At 38.8% G+C, this 20,732-nt stretch overlaps 1 protein-coding gene across 1 annotated transcript in view; it reads right to left on the bottom strand.

Annotated features, from left to right (window-relative positions):
• The window catches only part of IPO5 (importin 5), a 42,708-nt gene that overhangs the window by 12,053 nt on the left and 9,923 nt on the right, over positions 1-20,732 (bottom strand). The window contains exons 4-15 of the mRNA XM_030312981.2: positions 18,983-19,085; positions 17,773-17,869; positions 17,452-17,556; positions 15,125-15,247; positions 14,920-15,040; positions 13,040-13,127; positions 10,908-11,014; positions 5,847-5,971; positions 5,665-5,754; positions 5,399-5,572; positions 2,827-3,045; positions 1,240-1,323 (exon numbers count right to left, since the gene is read on the bottom strand). Coding sequence (XP_030168841.1) covers positions 1,240-1,323; positions 2,827-3,045; positions 5,399-5,572; positions 5,665-5,754; positions 5,847-5,971; positions 10,908-11,014; positions 13,040-13,127; positions 14,920-15,040; positions 15,125-15,247; positions 17,452-17,556; positions 17,773-17,869; positions 18,983-19,085 — 1,436 coding nt within the window. The remainder of the gene's footprint in view (positions 1-1,239; positions 1,324-2,826; positions 3,046-5,398; positions 5,573-5,664; positions 5,755-5,846; positions 5,972-10,907; positions 11,015-13,039; positions 13,128-14,919; positions 15,041-15,124; positions 15,248-17,451; positions 17,557-17,772; positions 17,870-18,982; positions 19,086-20,732) is intronic.

Raw genomic sequence — 20,732 nt, 5'->3', positions numbered from 1 at the left:
GTCATATACTTAAAACATTCAGAAATAAAATCACTGTGAACCTTTACCCTGGGATAGAGAGAGCAGGTGAGGGAAAAGAGGAAGACCAGGACTGTGTCTTATTTTTTTCTTACTTTCAAGAAGCAATCTATAATTTTCTCTAATAGCATCTGAGTCACATATATAAAATCTACTTAACCATTTTAACTCCTAGGCCCTACATTTTTTGAAGACAAGAACATATTTTATCTGACTGTATCTTTACTGCCTAGCATTCCATTCATTAAACATGTATTAACACCCGAGAAAACATCCCTTTCTCCTAGCTGTTTCAATTTTCTGTGTAAGTGGCTGGGTGTTTTTAAGACACCTCTTCTACTACTGTGTTTACATAGTCTGAATCACCTGCAAACCACCAACAGAGGATCTAGTTCTAATTCATCATCCCTGTAACCCAGAAAGTGAGTTGATTTTTACTAATATATCTCACGTGCGTATACACACATATTCTCCACACCTACTCTAAAACAAACAAAAAAACCACACACACACACACACACACACACACACGAAAAAACAATCTAAGTTCATAGGAAATAATGATAGCATGGCCGTGTAAAGTCCAAATGTAACCCAGCAATTATTTATGGAGTCGCTGTTATTCATTAGGCATTGTGAATACTATTAGGACCATGACACACACTTACAATTTACAACACTGTGTCGTAAGGATCCACTATCAAGACTTATACTGGCCTTGAAATATGAGCTGGGATTAGTCAGGCTGCATGGGGCAGGGGTGACATGAATGTGTGCTCATGGGCAGAAAGAAAAAAGCAGAGCAGGTTTGTGGGAAGTCATGTGGCAATGACAGGGCCGAGAGACGTCCAAATGGAGATGTCTAGTAAGCGGGGGGATCAGTGAACCCTGAACTGAGAGAAAGATCTGGCAGTTACAGCACATGGAGGAAAACTGAAGCCATGGTGTGGATGACACTGCTCAGGAGGGAAGAGGGCCTAAGACAGAACCCTAAGAGCATAAAAATACCCAAAAAACCAAAAGCCAAAAGCCAGAGTCAGGGGAGAGGGCAGCCAGAGCAGACTGAGAAAAAGATGGCATGAGAAGTAGAAGGAAAGCCAGTGAAGAACGTCTCTGCAACCAGGGATTATCTCAAGAAAACTACCACTCAATTTCTTTTTTTGAGTACATTTAACTTTATACTACATGTACATCTAGGCGAACATGTGAAAGCTGCTTTACCTGGGGATCATCATCTTCCATATCGCTAAAGTCCGTCTGGGTCTTCAACAAGAGCTGCATCACATCTGATGCATCTTGCATGAACTGGAAGAAAATATTTGGGAGAATCAACACCGGTGTTTCTCGTGGCTATCAGAACAGAGAGGTGCTCACCGCTACCCAATTTTGGTTCTTGTATAATAACACAACTTTCCAAAAGAAAATCCATTACATTTCCCACATGGGTCATAACCCCTTAGACAAAAGTATCACACTGAAAAATTTTCATCTATGTTGCACACACCTAGTGCTCTTTCTAGAAAAATAGATTCTCCAGTGAAGGTCAGAGTGAACTGCAGTATAAAGGAATTTCTTTCTTTTTTTTTCCAATATATGAAATTTATTGTCAAACTGGTTTTCATACAACACCCAGTGCTCATCCCAAAAGGTGCCCTCCTCAATACCCATCACCCACCCTCCCCTCCCTCCCACCCTCCATCAACCCTCAGTTTGTTCTCAGTTTTTAAGAGTCTCTTATGCTTTGGCTCTCTCCCACTCTAACCTCTTTTTTTTTTTTCCCTTCCCCTCCTCCATGGGTTTCTGTTAAGTTTCTCAGGATCCACATAAGAGTGAAAACATATGGTATCTGTCTTTCTCTGTATGGCTTATTTCACTTAGCATCACACTCTCCAGTTCCATCCACGTTGCTACAAAGGGCCATATTTCGTTCTTTCTCAGTGCCATGTAGTACTCCATTGTGTATATAAACCACAATTTAAGGAATTTCTAATGATATCAAGTTTTGGTCTATAGTTTATGTATTTCCAGCAGTAAAAAGATAATCCAAATCCAGAAAGAAAACTTTGGATTGCTCCCTAGAAGTATAGGATTTTCAGGTAACTCTGTGTAGTTCTGCCAATCCCCACTGTATAAACAGGCAGTGTTTCAGAGACAGTTTGAAAATCAGACAAAGTAGGAACATGAAAATGTTGTATTGATTAGGTTCTCAGTATCTCACAGAAAATAATTTCTAAGGTAAAGTTAACACTGGTGCTGGTTTTGGAGGAGACCAACTGGAGAGGTTCTACTGTTGATAGTTCTGAGAATTAGAGTACGAGAGGTCAATGACAGGGGGGACTTCATTTGGATCAGCTTTGACACTCTGATATGCTGGCTGGAAGACAAATACATCTGCCAATGGTCCTTGCTAATTATTTTCTGCAGAGCTATATGTATAGAGATTTCTCTTAGGACACCTGATGGTTTTGGGATTAACAAGAAAGCAAACGGAATGTTACCAAGTACGTGTTTAAATGAGTGAAGCTAAACATACGGATCTTGAACTCCACACGCCTCCCAGTAGACTGTACGTGTGGTAGGAAGAGGAGGAGATTTCCAGAGCATAAATGAATTAAGAAAAAAACCTTAATATTAATGCTGAAAAAATGAATTTCTATATAAAGCTAGAATTACAGGAGAGTAAGATAATGGAAAAAAACAAGCATCTGGAAAACGATTTAGCAGAAGGAAAAGGCCTCTAAGTACCTCCGTCAATGCCTCCACAGCCAAACTACAGACAGTAAACTCAGCCTTCTACAAATCACTTACTTTTTCCTTCCCAACGGCTAGACCAATGAGGCTGATGCACTCAATAGTTTTTCCTCTGAGAAGTCGGAGTTCCTTCTGAACTGCGTTCTCGACGATGTGCTTTAGTGATGGCATAAATAAGTCATAGTAGGGGACAAATTTTTCCTCTGCGGTATCTGCAACTGATGCGATAGATGTCACAACTTGTTCCAGAACTAACTTGGTGCCTTTCTGAATCAACTAGGAGAAGGAAGACACACAAAATAAATCATGCAAACGAGAAACTGGAAGAAATACCTGCTCCGAGTTCTCACAGGCTTCTCTGAGACAACCAGCGGAGACCACCCTCCAGCAGCCCGAGTGGAGACCGTAGGTTCCGGAGCAAATTAAAGAATCCCTGCGGAACTACTGATGTGGGATCTCCTCTCTCTTCTGTTAATGGAATGCTCCTTACTCAGGTCTGCCTTAACTCCAAGCAACCAATTCTCAAGCACAAATCTGATTCCTTTTCCAATTTTTGTATCCCAGCTTGACACCCGTATTTCTCGGTCCTTTTACTTCACTGACTCCCACTACTTACCGTACACTCTGCGCCATCCTACCATGCATGAGAGAATCCCCTTCATGGTCCATTCCTTTATCTTCTCATGTGACTCTCCCCAGAAGGTAGCACTAATGACCCCATCAGAGCCAGAGCTTTTTAGCCAACTATTTCACTGTCTTGGTGAAACACATGAGCTCCCCTTTCTCCTGCATTCAAGACCTACAGGTTCTCTGACCTGGCTAGTAACAAACACTGGGTACTTGCAGCGGGGCTCATGCTGTCACCTGGTAACACTTTCTAACCCTTGAGGATTCACAGGAGTACCTGACCCAGGGACTATTCCAGATTTGTTTCATTTCCCCCCAATCAACTCCAGCCACTCTGAGCAGAGTTCTTCCCCCTGCACGACCACTTCCACTGCCCCGTAAGAGGGTAACTTACTCCCTTCTTCTGCATCCGCTCCACGTTTCAGGTCTTGACTGCTTCTGATCTCCGAGGAACGTTGTTCCTCATCAGCTACCTTCTCTTTGCACAACTTTTGCTCACATACTTTAACTTCTTCCTCAGGCCGTCTTAACAATTCCTTCTTTTAGTCTTTAAAAAATCTGACCTGTTGCCTCTTTGGAGTAAGGGGATGCAATTGAAACTCTATTTACACTTCAGCCCTCTACCCAAACACACTTGTAAAGTCACGTTTGATCCTTCCGTTCCTGATTTAACCAACAAACTCATCTGCCTTCAACTGGGGTCTACCCGTCTTCAGATTCACTCCTGTTCCTTCCTGGTCTGCTGTCACCGGACACTGAACACCTGTCATATTTCAAAAGCCCCTTTCTTCGCCTTCGGAGACACTGTATCTCGTCTCCACCCCGTTCTCCTTTAGAAAATGACTACGTGAAGTGTGGTTTACTAATTCTTCCTGGTTCATAACGAATGGATATGTGAGAATTGAGTTAGTAACGTTAGAAACTTTACTTTTATAGCAATTTGACAGTAACTTTGTGTCTGGTAAACACAGGAGTTTTCTTAAGAGGCTTTTATTTGTCCTTTTTATTCATTTCACGACAAACTGAGCCTGAATCTTTGCCTTTCTCACTTGCATCCTCTCCTCACACACTGCTGTACTAACACCACTGAGTCTCTTAGGTTCTATTTCTTATTTAAGCTATCACTGCAAACCTTCTTCTATTTGGACAGCCAGGCCTGATTTTAAAATTCAACTTATTTAACGTAAAAATGATATTCTTTCTCATCTGTCTACTTCTGTCATCCAGGTGAGAAGAACGGTCAACTTTTTTTTACTTATCTTTCGTCTTTTTTTTTTTTTTTAAGTTTATTTATTTTTGACGGGGGGTGGGGGGGTGGTTGGGGAGGGGAGAGAACAAGCAGGGGAGGGGCAGAAGGAGATCGAGAATCCCAAGCAGGCTCAGCACTGTCAGCACAGAGCCCAAAGTGGGACTCAAACCCACAAACCATGAGATCATGACCTGAGCCAAAACGAAGAATCAGACACTTAACCGACTGAGCCACCCAGGCACCCCCTCTCTATCATCTTTTAAAATTCAAACTGGTAGAAACTGTTACTGCTTCCCGAAAAATGACTTTTAGAATCATCTTTCCCCACTAATTTCCACTATTACCACCCAAGCTCTGTGAACAATAATCTTGACAGTCTTAAATTTTCTCCCGTTTTGTTTACGCCTCACAATGCTACACAGCTAATTTCTTACAATCACATTATCAGGATTTCCTGCAGCAGTTAAGAACAAAATGGTTCTTCCAAATTTACACAAATCAGAATTCAAAATAACTGCCTTGTTTTCAAGGCAATTCACACACTGATTTTACCTAACGTTTAGGCTATAACTTCTTTCCCAATTCCAATGTTGGCCTATTCTCTGGTCAAGACTGAATTATTCTACTTCAAACAGCCTAACCTGACTTTCTATTCTTTATGGCCAGGCTGAACCTGGTCTTTCTCCAGGTCTTGCCCACTAAAATAATCTACATTAATCTCTAAACAGGAGCTTAAAGACCTTGAAAACCTACCTCTTGAAGTTTAAGTACCATGATGGAATGTAGATGTTTCACCAAATTGTCTAAATATGGAATAAGCAGTGACTTGGGACAGTCCTCAGTGAAGTTGATCAGAGCGGCAGCAGCATGGGCCTGCACTCGCTGATTGCCCTGGTCCTCCATGGTCTGCAGCAGGGCCGCGATCACCTGGAAAATGGAATCAGATAAACACACATTTTGAAACACCACATTTCCAAGCACACCTCCTCTGTTTGAGTGTTTGAGGCATTGTTACTTACCTTCTCATGAAATTTCTTTTGGAAGCCAGGTGCAAAATCTGTAGCCATCTGTCCCACGGCATTACAGGCTGCGTACCTTACTCTTGGATGCTGCAATAGGGGACTTTGTGTAAGTAAAGGTAAGGGGTTCCCACATGGGAACTATGGTAATAAGTATGAATCAGGTATTTACTGGTACTTACAGGATCCTGAAGAAAAAGCAAAACAAAATTTACTATCTCATTTAAAATTCCTTCCATTTGCTGGTGGCATCCTTCACCAATGGCAGATAAGGCCATTAATCCTGCATGCCGGTATTTCCAGTCAGCTACAAAAAAGAATTACAGGTGAAAGAACAGTTAGCCAGTACAAACATGTCATTCTGGCAGTCAGAAGCATAAAAAAAGCTCTCCTTATTTAGAAAAGACCACCAAAATATTTTTATACATTAATTAGAAAAATGGACAGAAAAAAGTGCCCGACTGGACTATTTCACTATGGTAATGGTTATGTCAGACGAGCATTTCTATTCCAAAAGTAGTGCAAAGGCAATATGAAAGAAAATAGTTTATTAGTATTTATAACAACTACTGAAAATAAGCCTTTTCCCCCTAAGATTTACCATTAGCAACAAATACCTGGATTTTGTGCCACACACTGCTATTTATTGAACACAGAGATTCACTATTGTCCAACCATGGAAATTTATATTTGTTTAAAAAGAACAAAAGCCACGGAGAAGATACTGCTTTTAAAGAATTTTTATGTAACAACATGGTAAATGAATATAGATGAACATTACATATATTCTAATATTGCTAATAGCTACTTGGTTTTAGACTAGAATATTAGCTAAGCAGTATTTATTATACTGATCTTCATATCATATTCTAATATATAATTTCCCTGACTCTCATTTCGAAATGTTTATGCTCATTACATTATCGTTCCCTTTAAGCGGTTTCATACAACTTGTGGAACAAAGCAAGACATACATAAATACAGAAAACTAATATCTGTGTAAAGCAGTGGCTCTCAAGGTGAGGCCCAAGAACCCTGGGATTACTGTCCTGATAATACTCTTTCACTCTCACTCTGAGGGTCCAGTGGAGTATTCCAGGGATTACAACACATTATGATCCACTGACACTGAATGAAGAAGCAGAAACAAGAACTCAGCTAAGACACTTAAAGATATTTACAAAACTGCATAAGACGACATTCTTCTTGCTAACATATTTTTGTTTCGAAGTCATTCTTCACGAAAAATGTTATTTCTGTTCATGTGTAATGGCTTTATTATTGCTACCTTTAAGTGAACATTTTAAATGTTTTTCATCTTTAATAATACAAACACTGATATAACCCACATAAACAAAAGCATTCTAGGATCTTCAGTTGATTTTTAAGAGTGTAGGGGCGCCTGGGTGGCTCAGTCGGATAAGCATCCGACTTCGGCTGGGGTCATGATCTCACAGTCCATGAGTTCGAGCCCTGCGTCAGGCTCTGTGCTGACAGCTCAGAGCCTGGAGCCAGCTTCAGATTCTGTGTCTTCCTCTCTCTCTCTGCCCCTCTCATGCTGGCTCTCTGTCTCTCTCTAACATTAAAAAAAAAATTTGTTTTTTTAATTTTTTAAGAGTGTAAAGGGATCTTAAAAACAAAGTTTGTGAACCACTGGCGTAAGAGTTAACAAAAGTTGTAGAGAAGCATAAAATTATATCAGAATTAATAATTTTTCACTTTGGGGAGCCCAAGATGAACTCCATTGTAATATACTACTATAAAGAATTTTTTTGAGAGGGCACCTGCACTCCTGCACACCCTGCATGAGCAGGAGACAGGTAGAGAGAATCTTAAACAGGCTGCATGCTCAGTGCAAAGCCCAACATGGGGCTCAATCTAATGACCACAACTTTGAGATCATGACCTGAGCTGAAACCAAGAGTTGATGCTTAACAGACTGACCCACCCAGGCACCCCTCTAACATAAAGAATTTCTGAAAGTTTCCTAATTCTGCTGTTAAGTATTAAAACTTTATTATTAACATTATTAAATATTTTTAATGCATTTCAATTACTTAATATACCAATAAGCCAACATTTTTCAACTAAGGAATAATCATCTTAGGAAATCAGTAAATCAGATGCTAACCTTTGCATATTGGATTTACTAAGTTTTTTTTTTTAAATGTTTATTTTGGGGGGAGAGAGAGACACACACACACACGAGAGAGAGAGAGAGAGAGAGAGAGAGAGAGAGAGAGAGAGAGGGAGAGAGGAAGGGAAACAGTGAATCTGAAATGGGTTCCAGGCTCTGAGCTGTCAGAATAGAGCCTGTCGTGGGGCTTGAACCCACGAACCACGAGACTGTGACCTGAGCTAAAGTCGGACGCTTAACCAACTGAGCCACCCAGGCGCCCTGGATTTACTAATTTAAAGAAGAGATGCAATAAATACTTACTGATACAGAAAGGTGTCCTTATTTGGATCAGAGAAATAAAAATAAAAAGATATGTCTGTATATCTCTAATAGGCAGAGTTCCTGAAAGTATGTTCGGCAGAATGTGATGGTATGCTATGGGGATTTAGAAGTGGTTTTTCTCCTTTAAATTTTGCTGTTTATTATTTAAAGCAAAACCAGTAAAACTATCTTTAAAAATAAAGTGTTAAGTTACTAGGAGATACATATCGTTGGCCACTGTTTAAAGCACTTTTCACACACATTAGATACATCTTTGGATCTAATCTCAAGCCTGGGCATAAAGCAAGCATCATTTTTGCCTCTTTTACAAACAAGGAGATTAAGGTGCAGAAAATTTGCTCAAAGCCATACAATTAACAATAACAGATCTTTACTAAGAGTTCATTGCCATATATAATAAAGCCTCTTGCATCCAGCTGGTAGGTGTAGCAAGAAAAACTGAAAAGCCAAATTCTTTAATTACAAATCACAACCACATCCACAACTGATCTATCTGAAGATCACCATCAACCAATAGTGAAACAGTGACTACAATCTTTTATGTCTGTAGGCTACCTTCTTCATCTCAAAAATGGAAAAGCTAGATTCTTTCTCTTTTTTTTTTTTTTCAACGTTTATTTATTTTTGGGACAGAGAGAGACAGAGCATGAACGGGGGAGGGGCAGAGAGAGAGGGAGACACAGAATCGGAAACAGGCTCCAGGCTCTGAGCCATCAGCCCAGAGCCTGATGCGGGGCTCGAACTCACGGACCGCAAGATCGTGACCTGGCTGAAGTCGGACGCTTTAACCGGCTGCGCCACCCAGGCGCCCCTAGATTCTTTCTCTTAAGCAATCTGTGAAGCTGTCTCTATTCCTTTGGGGGAAAAAAAAAAACCCTCAAAAAATTGAGGAGCTAAAAAAAGGAAAACTGGGGCGCCTGCCTGGGTGGCTGAGTCGGTTAAGCGTCTGACTCTGGACTTTGGCTCAGGTCCATGATCTCATCGTTTGTGGGATCAAGTCCCCCAATGGGCTGCGTACTGTCAGAGCAGAGCCTCCTTGGGATTCTCTCTCCCCCTCTCCGCCCCTCCCCTGCTCATGTTCTCTCAAAATAAACAGTTAAAAAAGAGGGGGGAAACAACTATTCAAGACCCATGTATACAATCACATCATCAAAAAGAGTTAATTGTTTTGGGCCATGCCTTTTCCGAAGAATTTTATAGGATAAGAATTAAGTAAGTTGTATAAAGGGCTACAGTTCTCAACAGTTCCTTTCATTTGAAGCTGGTATTATGTTATTACCCTGCTTTACTACTTTAAGACCTCGAATCAACTGTCTGACCCTCAAGTGTGTCTCTTGCAATGTACCCTATAGATAGGACTATCCATACAAGTAAGTCAGGATATCTGTGGAAGAGTATATGCATTAGCATTATTTGTATCAACAAAAACTATTAACATTTAATGGGGTATTACAGAATGCTATGAGGGGGCTATTCTGTGGTGATACGATATACCCTGGGGTAAAAGCTTAAGTATGGTGTATCTATATGGTATGTTCACATTGTTTTAAAAACTGCATATATGCATGATGGAGGCCAAAGAAAAGTCTCAGAAAACAATTAACAGTGGCCACCTCAAAATCTAATAAGTTAAGAGACTTTTAGTCTATATCTCTGTTTTTGAATTTTTAAAAAAAGTCAAGCATAGGGTGCCTGGCTCGCTCAGTTGGTGGAATGTGCAACTTTTGATCTCAGGGTTGTTGAGTTTAAGCCCCATACTGGGTATAGAGATTACTTAAAAATAAAATCTTAAAAAAACATAAAAATATAACATGTATACAACAATTTTTGATATAGATATATTACAGGTAGAGGCTGACTGACAAAGGACCAGATATTTGTTATGAAAATAAAAGAAATAGAAGTGGCTTCTCTTTTTTTATTCAAAGTTTATTTATTTTTGGGAGAGACAGAGGTAGCATGAGTGGGGGAGGAGCAGAGAGAGGGGGAAAGAGAGAATCCCAAGTAGGCTCCACACCACCAGCACAGAGCCTGATGCAGGGCTTGAACCCACAAAACCATGAGATCATGGAGCCAAAACGGAGTCGGATGCCCAACCGACTGAGCCACCCAGGGGCCCCAGAAGTGGCTTCTCTTCTGATTATATATATATTATACATGTGTTTTTTAATGTTTCTTTATTTTTTAAGACAAAGAGAGACAGAGTGCAAGCAGGGGAGGGGCAGAGAGAGAGGGAGAGACAGAATCGGAAGCAGGCTCCAGGCTCTGAGCTGTCAGCACAGAGGCGAATGTGGGGCTTGAACTCACAGACCGTGAGATAATAACCTGAGCCAAAGTTGGGGCACTTAACCAACTGGGCCACCTACGCGCCCCTGATTATATATTTTTAAAAATAAAAGACAGTGGCTAAGGAAGATCATATGAATCAAATGTGCTAATATTTGTAAACATCAAATGACGATGTCTTATTTAAATTAAAACCTAGATACTTCTGGCTAGGGAGAAAATCTATAGTTTTTCCTTGGTATTGTAATTATTTCCTATGCATTGAAGCCAGTTCTACAGAGGAAATGGAGTATCTGCAGTCACGAGAAAAAACATTCTTTAGCGTAAGATTGGATGGTTCCAAAGAGGACTAAATAGAATTTTATCAGTATAACACAAAAATTAGGCTAAACATTGGATATAAAAAGGCAAAGAAAGATGAAGTCTAAGCATTTGTCAGTTTGAGACTTAGAAAGCCACATGCACTATGCTAGCATCTGAGGGAGACACAGCTTACGATTTTGGAGCATCTGCATAATGTGTTCCTTGATCATCGGCAGCACCAGCTTCCCACCAAGTCCACAGGCCATTCGGTCCAGAGCGCTCTCACCAGCAACCGCATTGCTGCACACAAACCAGAACGTATCCAACATGTTCAACACACAGAAGAACAGTGCACTGTGCACATGTATTTCTAAATATGCTATGAAACTAAGGCTGAGAAAGACCAATTTAAGCAGTCTTTCAAATGCATGAAGTTGTGGGTTCAAAATCCTCAAGAAAAGGAGAACACATAACATTTTCATGATTCATTCGCCATGATGTAAAAAGTCCTGTCTCAATCTTAACTTTCAAGACTTTGCTCTTTCTGCACACACCCCTCACTGGCTAACACTCAGCTTTGGTGCTTTCAAGACTCAAAGGTATGAGCAGCGTGTTCAAGAGAGCCTGTTACCTCATTTCCCAGACATACATCCTTCAAACTCCATCAACAGAACACAGAACACTGAAAGCGGTGCTCAGACTCAGGGATGCCTTCTCTGCAGTGAACTTACCTATTTTAAAGGAGTACTAGCTGCATAGCTAACATTTATGCACCGGTGAGACTCAATTCCAGTGTTTTCACTGAAAATGGAAGAAACTTGGGTATAAGAGCCTTTTGCACTGGCTTTGAACTCTAAGATTGGTAGTGAGTTTGTCATGGGATCATCTCCAACTGTCCAGTGAAGAGGAGACTATAAAGATGAAACTATAAATGATTTTTAGAATATATCTAAACTCACCTTGAATATATTCCTGGCCTATTTACCCACAGATAAGAAAATCTTACTCACCTAGCCCAGAAAAAGTAGCTTCATAAGCCATATAATTGTAAGCGCCTTTTACAGGGCAAACTAAAGGCCAGGGAGCAGCAGCACATTACAGTAACTGAACCAGGGAAAGGAAACCCAATCTGAGCCTGGTCTTCTCTTTAGTCCTATGAGATAATTTCCAGTGAAGGATTATTTTCACATACTTCAAAACGGCATTTAAGCCAGAGTAGTCATTTTTAATAATGGGACTAAGCCGCAAGATGCACTGTACATTCTGTAAGTCAAATGTCTTTCATTTTACCTAATTCCTGTTATAGTAGCTTATACCAACTACCAGTCTTTCAGGGCAATACTTTCAGCTCTTTGAGAAAGAGAATATGACACACTGGCATTAAACCTTCGTCTACAGACGGGCTATACAAACTCTGGACAAATCACTCAAATGCCCTCTCCATTTCTGACTCTACCTGAGAATGTATCTGTAGGAACACTGAAAGAATCAGTTAAAATAACAGAGTTCTAAAGTGCTACTTCTCACATGCGTGTAAGAAGAGGCCATCATCACCACTGGACAGTGAATAAGTAGATTCTGGTGGACTTTTCCAGGAATTCCAGAGGAATCTCTGAAGTCTAAACAAGTAAAACAGTAGCTCCAGTGTCACAGTAATCTAGTGTGCAAATCTTGCCACTATCTCGTCTCTAGCCTATGGTTAAATTGAATGAAATTGGGAAAACGTCATTTTGCAGGGAACAGTGTGGAAACAACTATTCTAAGTGAGGTCTATGCATATAAAGGCATTTTTCACAATAAAGCTTCTTCTTCTTTTTTTTTTCCAACGTTTATTTATTTTTGGGACAGAGAGAGACAGAGCATGAACGGGGGAGGGGCAGAGAGAGAGGGAGACACAGAATCGGAAACAGGCTCCAGGCTCTGAGCCATCAGCCCAGAGCCTGACGCGGGGCTCGAACTCCCGGACCGCAAGATCGTGACCTGGCTGAAGTCGGACGCTTAACCGACTGCGCCACCCAGGCGCCCCACAATAAAGCTTCTTTATACAGACTTTAAGATACTCTTACACTAAAAAAAAATCTTGAAGAAAATTCAGAGTAAAATGGGGAGGAAAGATGGCTACTTAACTAAAAGTAAATAAAATATAATTTATAAAATTTGACACAGAAAGCCTCAGTGTCCCATGTTCCAAACTGACAAGTTTAACTTTAGATTACAGAATAGAGTGGGAAGACATGGACCCTGGAACCCTAAACTCTTGTCACTACCGGAGCTCTCTCTGTTCTGTCGAGGAGCCTCCACACAGTCTCTGGCGCATGCAATTACCTGTCAAAGTCATCATCTTCTAGCTCATCTGCATTCGCCCAGTCCTCGTCCTCTTCAAGATCAACCATCATTGCTAACATCTGAGGAACTAAAGTAAATCATCACTTCACACCTGAAGACTAGCTTTTTTATTTTATCAGTATCACCATTTATGAACAAGAATTTTAAGAAGTAAAAAATGAAGGATTTACTTTGCCTCTAAGAGACAGAACAATTATTTGCCTGTGCCCCCCAAAATTTGCTATATTTTAACCTTTTTGCCACATTTGCTTTAGACCTTGTTCTTTTTAAGAAGTGCCACTAAGGATAAAAGTCAAACTTCCTAGATCCTATCATACTCTCTTTTACTCACCAGAGGTGAGCAATGAATAAAACCGACGCTTCTCATTCCCAAACTGTTTTTACACTTGAACTACAGATTTCCCTATATACAAAAAACAGCACCATTTCAAGATTTTAGTTTTTACACAATAAATGGTACCATACTACATGTAACCTTTGGCAATTTGCTTTCTTTTCAACACATATGGATTTTATTTTAATTACTTCACAGTATTCCACTACGTAAATACACTATTCCATCTATGGACATTCTGGTTATTTCCAATTTTCTTCCTATTAAAAAATTTCCTTTGATGAGTTTTCTATACACATATCCTTGAAATGTGTGAGTTCAGGGCATGAAACTGTTACAGGTTATCTTCAATATTATAAGAAAGACTAACTGCTCTGCATAGTGGTTGCATAAATTTGCATTCCTAGAGGAAGTTTAAAAGGATAACTGTCTTATTTCACAACAACGTGTGAAGTGCCCTGAAGCTGTATGAGTCCTGCCTGCTCAACACCTTTCATCAACACTCAGTATTGTCAAACTTTCTGACAACTTGGGACTCCACAACTACTCTGGTATTTGAGACTGACCAGCACTCATTAGCTAGTTCAGATTCCTCCTCTGTGAATTTCCAGTTCCCTAGCCTTCATCTATTTTCTAGGTACTTAAACTTTGTTGATTCTGTCCACTGCAGCTACTTTTCCCCAGCCTGCAGCTTATCTTTTAATTTCACTTATGGAGTATTTGGTCAAAAAATTATTTTAGTATTTGCAAATTTAGCAATATTTGCATCTGTGGTTTGTGATTCAGTCTTAAAAAAATCTTTTTCAATCATCAAGATTTACTTGTAAAAATGAACTATTATTTAGGTGTTTAATCCACCCCAAATTAGTGTTTATAGGATATCTGAGGTTGGGATATATTTTTGCCACAGAAATGACCTTTGATCAATTATCTTTTTTTTTCCCCCAATTATCTATCTTTTCAAGTCAGCTTTGTTTCCATGTGAGTGGATCTGCTTATAGGTCTTTTTGTTTCAGATGATTCACTTGTCTACACCTGTGCCACGAACAAATTCTAAATCTTCATAGTTGAGAGGGCAAGATCTCCACTATGCTCATCAAAATGGTCTTGGCTACTTCAGGCCCTGTGTTATTCTACATGAATTTTAGGATCAATCTTATCATGTCCAACTCTATTGGGATTCTGACTGAAATTGTATTAATTTATAGATTAATTTCAGAAGAACTGGTATTTAGCTCCTCTATTAGTCTAGTCTTTCAACATGTTATCTAATTTCCCCATAAAGGTCTTCTGTGTCTTTGGATTTGTTTCCAGGTATCACATGTCTTGCCTATTATGGGATTTCAAGATGTGTGCAGTATAGCCACCATACCCATAAATATGTATAGGGATGTATGTCTCCAGATTCATCTGTTTTGAAAGGACATCATATTCTCAACAAATCTATGAGCTTACACAATTCTCAGCAAATTCACTGAAGAGTTTTTCCACATGAACACAAATTATTTAAAGATCTTTGACTTACTAGTCTGTGCAACAATATTGGTATGTTTTCTTAACATAGCAGCTGCAGTCTCAGAGAGGGTCACGATTACTTCAAGGGCGAGCTGGCGTTGCATATTATTGAGGCTGGTGTCTCCACACAACTACAAAGAAGATGTATTTGTACACATTTCATAGTTTATTCATTGAAAATAATAAAAGAACATTTACTGAAGTGTTTAATTTACCTTTAGACTTAGCTGTAAAGTAGCTTCTAAATGAGGACGCAAATACTTTGGAACGGTATCTGCAATCTCAACAAGGGACTTTAAGACAGAATCGTCATTCTGGTAGCATGAGTCATTCACAGCCTGGAAAAAATAAAATAGAAAAGGAAAAAAGGTCTGGGTTCAAGAGTCACTTTATAGATGCCTCACTGCCAAAACAGTAAAAGGCAGACAACAAAGTGGCATTATCAAAGAGTATTTTTCACTAAATAATAACTTAGCAATTTATATGATGAAATTTTACCTACAGTCACATGTACACCTTCCTTTTGACTGTCAACTAGAAACATACAAAGATTTAAATCTAGTTCAGAATTATAGCATCCAGCACAACAAACTTGAGGCTGTTAAAGAATTCTTTTCATAACTAGAAGGAATCCCTTTCCTCTGTCCTTCCAACATCCACATCCTAGTCTTTTTCAGACATACAATAAATACTAGGCCCTAGGATACATTTCAAGTGTCCAATATTACTCAACTTATTTCTCTATGACATCGAGTTAGCTCACTGTGGTATTTAAATATACATTCTGTATCAACCACTGACTATTTAAGAGTGACAACTCCTAGAAGTTTTGGCTAACATTTTAACTTACTCTAAATTCAAGGGAAGAAAAATCTGAGATTAGACTTCAACAGTAACTCAAAATTTTAGGTAATAAATGACTAAAACGATAGAATGGAAAAGTTAATGTTTTTTGTCATTGACCTAAACTATCTTTTCAATTTGATAGCACTGAGAGAAAAGTTTCTACTAAATCCTACAAAATTACTCTGAATCATGTACAATTCACACAGGATTTTTCAATTTTAGCTCTTCTGAATCCTCTCTAACCTGGTGGTCTTCAACAGGACACTATTTCTCCCAGGAGTTTTCTTGGTTGTCACAATGACTCAGGAAGGGCCAAAACCAGGGTTGCTAGATGTCTGCATCTGTGACACAAATACTTACGAGGAACTCACAGGACCTTCTTACCATGCATCTCACATGATAATGTCAGATACTTCTAAAAATGAAAAACTCATTTATAATGATCTGAACCTAAAACCTAAGTCACAATTAGATTTTGTCTGGTTTTAATGTACCATGATTCCCCCCACCCCCAAAAGTAAATATTGTATAAATCTAGAATAAATACATAGTTTTGTCCAGAACTTTACCATTTCTGGAAATCAAATCATCAATAATAACAGCATTTGTGGTGTTGGCCTTGCCAATGATATCTATCAGTCCACATGTTTAGCTACTGAGTTTGTAGAGATCACTTAAAAATCACCTAGTCTGGGGATGCCTGGGAGACTCAGTCAGTTGAGCATCCAACTCTTGATTTAGGCTCAGGTCATTATCCCGGGGTGGTGGGATCAAGCCCTGCACTGGGTTCTATGCTGAGTGTGGAACCTGCTTGAGATTCTCACCCTGCTCCCCTGCTGCCCCTCTTCCCCAACCGCACATGCTCTAAAAAAATAAATAAAATAAAAAAACACCTAGTTTACTATGTCTTTCATTGTAGTCATGCCCTACCATTTATATATTGAAAAGCATGCCATTTTATTGCATATTACTTTCTTCTTATTTCTTCTTTGTATTTTAACTTAGGACAATATAATTTTATTTTTAAACTTTGTGCATATACATATGTACATTACCTGTGCATTTCAATATTTCAAAATGGAATATGCGAAGTTACAAAATCTGGGTCTAACAAGGTTGACAATAATTGTTCTAACTTACCCAATCATATTTTATGCTCTGATTGAGGCAGATGGTATCCCTAAAATAATAACACCCTTAGGATCCAATAGTGACAATTAACCATAAACTATTTATAGTACAAACTATCATAAGCCCTGGGATTAAGAGTAAGGACTTCGGTCTGATTTGGGTTTAAATCATGGTTCCATCACTTACTGACACTGTGACCTTGGGCAAGTTTCTTATCCTCCCCTCTTTAGTTTCTCCTTATGTAAAATGGGCATTAAATTTCATAGGTTTTTTTGGTTGATTCAGTGGCAATAACCTATGTGATTACTTAACAAATTACTTGTATCATGCATCATAGAAAACTTTAGAAACCCTAACCTAGGTATTTTAAGAGATTAAGAGTCTACGAAAGGCAAGAGATCTAGTTCAATGGGGACAGAGATCCCCTCTAGTGCCTAGTGCTAGCACACAGTAGCCAATGACTTGATTGAATAAATGAAAGCATTCGAGAATTCTGGTAAGAATTTGAAACCACAGAAAACCAAAAAAGGATATAATTTTCACTTACTTCATACCGTTTTCTTACCTGTAAGAATCCGGGTAACAAGTCTGCAAAATGTTTGAATAGAGCAACATTATGCTCATTTGCAAGTATAAATGCAGCTGTAGCTCTAGCAGATAATGTCCTGATCTAATACGAAAACAGTAAAAAACGTCAAGCATGAGAAATTACTGATGGATGCAAGGTCAAGATTTCTTACTCAAGATGAAATTTTTCATCAGTAAAACCAGTACTTCTATTTTGCAGTATTAAAACTAAAGATAATCTCCAAATACATAAATCCCGTTCACAAGTTAATGTTGTATTAAATTAGGTGTTAATACTAGTGGAATTGAAATTATTTACCGATGGATGTTCCTGATCTTGCATACACTGAACTAACATCCGTTTGATAACGTCTAAATAGTGCTGCTGTTGGTTCCCAAAAATTCCAGGAAAGTTCCTAAAAAAGATCCAAAGTACTCTTTCAAAATGACATATTTCAGTAAGGTGTCAGCTAGAACATCTCATGTTCTAATCTAACCTTAAACATCAGCCTGACTTAAGTGTGCATTAACCCTGATGGCTGAACACCATCCATCCATCTTCCAAGTAATCCTCTTTGGGGGTTGGGCGAATGGCAACAAACATTAGCAGAGAGGATTATGCTGGATGCAGAGGTGACCCAGGTGCGCACACACTACTCAGCAGCCCATCCAGCCCTGTACTTGATCCTTATCACTCTTGTCCCTGTAGGAAGCTGACCTGGAGTGCAGGACAAAACCAAACACGAGGCTGCAGATGGTAGCTGCAGTCACAGAGCTACCTGACAATCTGTGCCTGGGCTCAGTCAGTGACCCAGGGAGTCCCGATTCTGCTCTACTTTAAATGTAGCTAACAAGTATATTCAATACTTGCAATTAATTCTCTACTCCGGGTTACCGATACAAATGAGATCCATTTGACAAATTAAGTAGAAGATGGTATAATGTCTACCCTTATCCGCTTCTGATATTCAAGGTGTATCTCATTTCTTAACAAGTATATAATCTTGAAACGTTATAAATCCAACTATATTTTTAATGTAGAACTGTATAATAACACCAAAGTTTTCTTAGTGCAAATCATCTTTTAATTCTAAACTGAGACCATTTGCTTGTAAATATATAGGACTTTATTAAAATAATGTATTTTTATGAAGTTTGGTCATAGAAGACCCAGAAAACAATGGGGGTTCACCAGCCTTTTCTTTCTTCTTCAAGATTTCATCATTAAAGTAGCTTTCTAAAAGATATATTTAATACTGTGTTGATCTCCAAAAAAGGGAAAAGAAACCATCTTGTTTGGAATCATAAAAGCCAAAGAATAGAAAATAAATTGCAGACAACCGCTGTGCACAAAAAGGAATATAATATGAAATTGAAAGCTTTGTGTTTTTTCAATTTATTTCCAACACAAATAGCTCATCTAAAGACATTATTTAAGTCTAAAAAGTCAGACTAAAACATCCATTAAAATGTGCTTTGTACATTCATGACACTTAAGTTTTTCAGGAAAATAAGATCAATGTATGTACCAGAAAATGTGAAGGGCAGCTTCCCGCAGTCCCATATTTTGAGAGCTGACTGAATCAAAAAGGAACTTCAAACCTTCGGGCCACTGGTTGTTGCCGTCCTCATCTAAAAGTAAAGAAATCCAGGCATAAAGTATGTAAGTCAAAACTTCAAAGAATGAAGGGTGAATCCTTTCATTTCACAAGCCTCAAAGTATGTTAGTAGTAGAAAATGTCACATTTTTAAAACGTCCTAATAAAATTAGGTCCTTTAACCATAAACATGGCATTCTAATCTTGTAAACAGCAACTGTGCATCTGGGTTGCATAAGCACAGATACTGGCAGTGGTTATTTTCTAAAGAGCTGGCATTAAAAGAAACACCCTTAAATCAGTCCTTTTAACATAAAGATCATGCTTATGGGTGGAAGGGAATGAAATCATGGTTTAAAAAAAATCATTGTGGACAGCACTTTGAAACATTTCCATTATTAAGTGATTTTGAATTAGAAATGATGTCATTTATAAAGTTTGGTCACAGAAGACCCAGAAAACAATGGGGGTTCACCAGCCTTTTCTTTCTTTTTTTCAAAATTAAGGGGCACCTGGTGGCTCAGTGGGTTAAGTGTCCCAACTCTTGATTTCAGCTCAGGTCATGATCTCACAGTTGGTGAGATCAAGCCCAATGTTGGGCTCTGCCTGACAATGTGGAGCCTGCTTGGGATTTTCTCTCTCCTTCTTTCTCTCTCTCTCTGCCTCTCCCCAGGTCACGTTCTTTCTCTCTCAAAATAAATAAATATTTTTAAAAAATTCAAAATTAAGAGTTTCAGTGGGGTTTGAACTTATTTAAAATAAAAAATTTACACATTTCCTACTTTTTAAAAATATTTACTTTTTTGACAGAGAGAGAGGGAGAGCAAGCAGGGGAGGGGCAGAGAGAGGGAGATAGAGGATCCAAATCAGGCTCTGTATTGACAGCAGACAGCCTGATGCAGGGCTTGAACTCACGAACTGTGAGATTATGACCTGAACCGAAGTCAGACGCTTAACCGACTGAGCTGCCCAGGCGCCCCAACACATTTCCTGTTTTAAGGAATCAGTTGATATCTGTAAGCTGACTTGAACAAGAATTTCTACATTCCTGGTAGTGGAGATTAAAAAATCTTATCTTAGTGAGGTATCCTTTTCAACCTTTAAAAATGCTGCCTAAATGAAGTTTACAATCACATCTATGAACCTCCCAAAAAAAACAAAGCATATTCAATTACATTATTAATGTTTTTAGTGTGACCAAAAAAGGTTTGACTGTTGGCAAAGTGCATTTTTAGAGATTTTCTTTTTATTTCATCATTTAAAAATATTTTGGGGTATTTTAGAAGGTATACAGTATAGTGGTATAATAGCCTATTGCAAAATTTATTATCATACAGATGTAACACCCAATCTCCTGCAGTCCACTGATTTTTACTTCTGTTGGCAAGTTTAATCTACAAAACGGGTTATAAGTTAGACTGTGCTTTCAAAAATTAACAGATTAGGGGGGAATAAAACTGATTAATTTTCAAGCAAACTACAAAATTATTTCTCTACACAGATGCTCTGAAAACCAACAGGTAAGTATTATGACTGCACTTCAAAACATCGGTAAATGCAGAATCCATAATCACTCTCATTTTGAACAGAATAAATGGTACTCAGGTACTTATAAATCTTCCTTTAAAAAGACTCCACCAGGGGCGCCTAGGTGGCTCAGTCAGTTAAGTGTCTGATTCTT

This window comes from Lynx canadensis, chromosome A1, assembly GCF_007474595.2.
Source record: "Lynx canadensis isolate LIC74 chromosome A1, mLynCan4.pri.v2, whole genome shotgun sequence".
NCBI classification, from domain to species: Eukaryota; Metazoa; Chordata; class Mammalia; order Carnivora; family Felidae; genus Lynx; species Lynx canadensis.
Note: the sequence above shows the minus strand (reverse complement) of the source record. Positions and strands in the feature narration are given on the sequence as shown.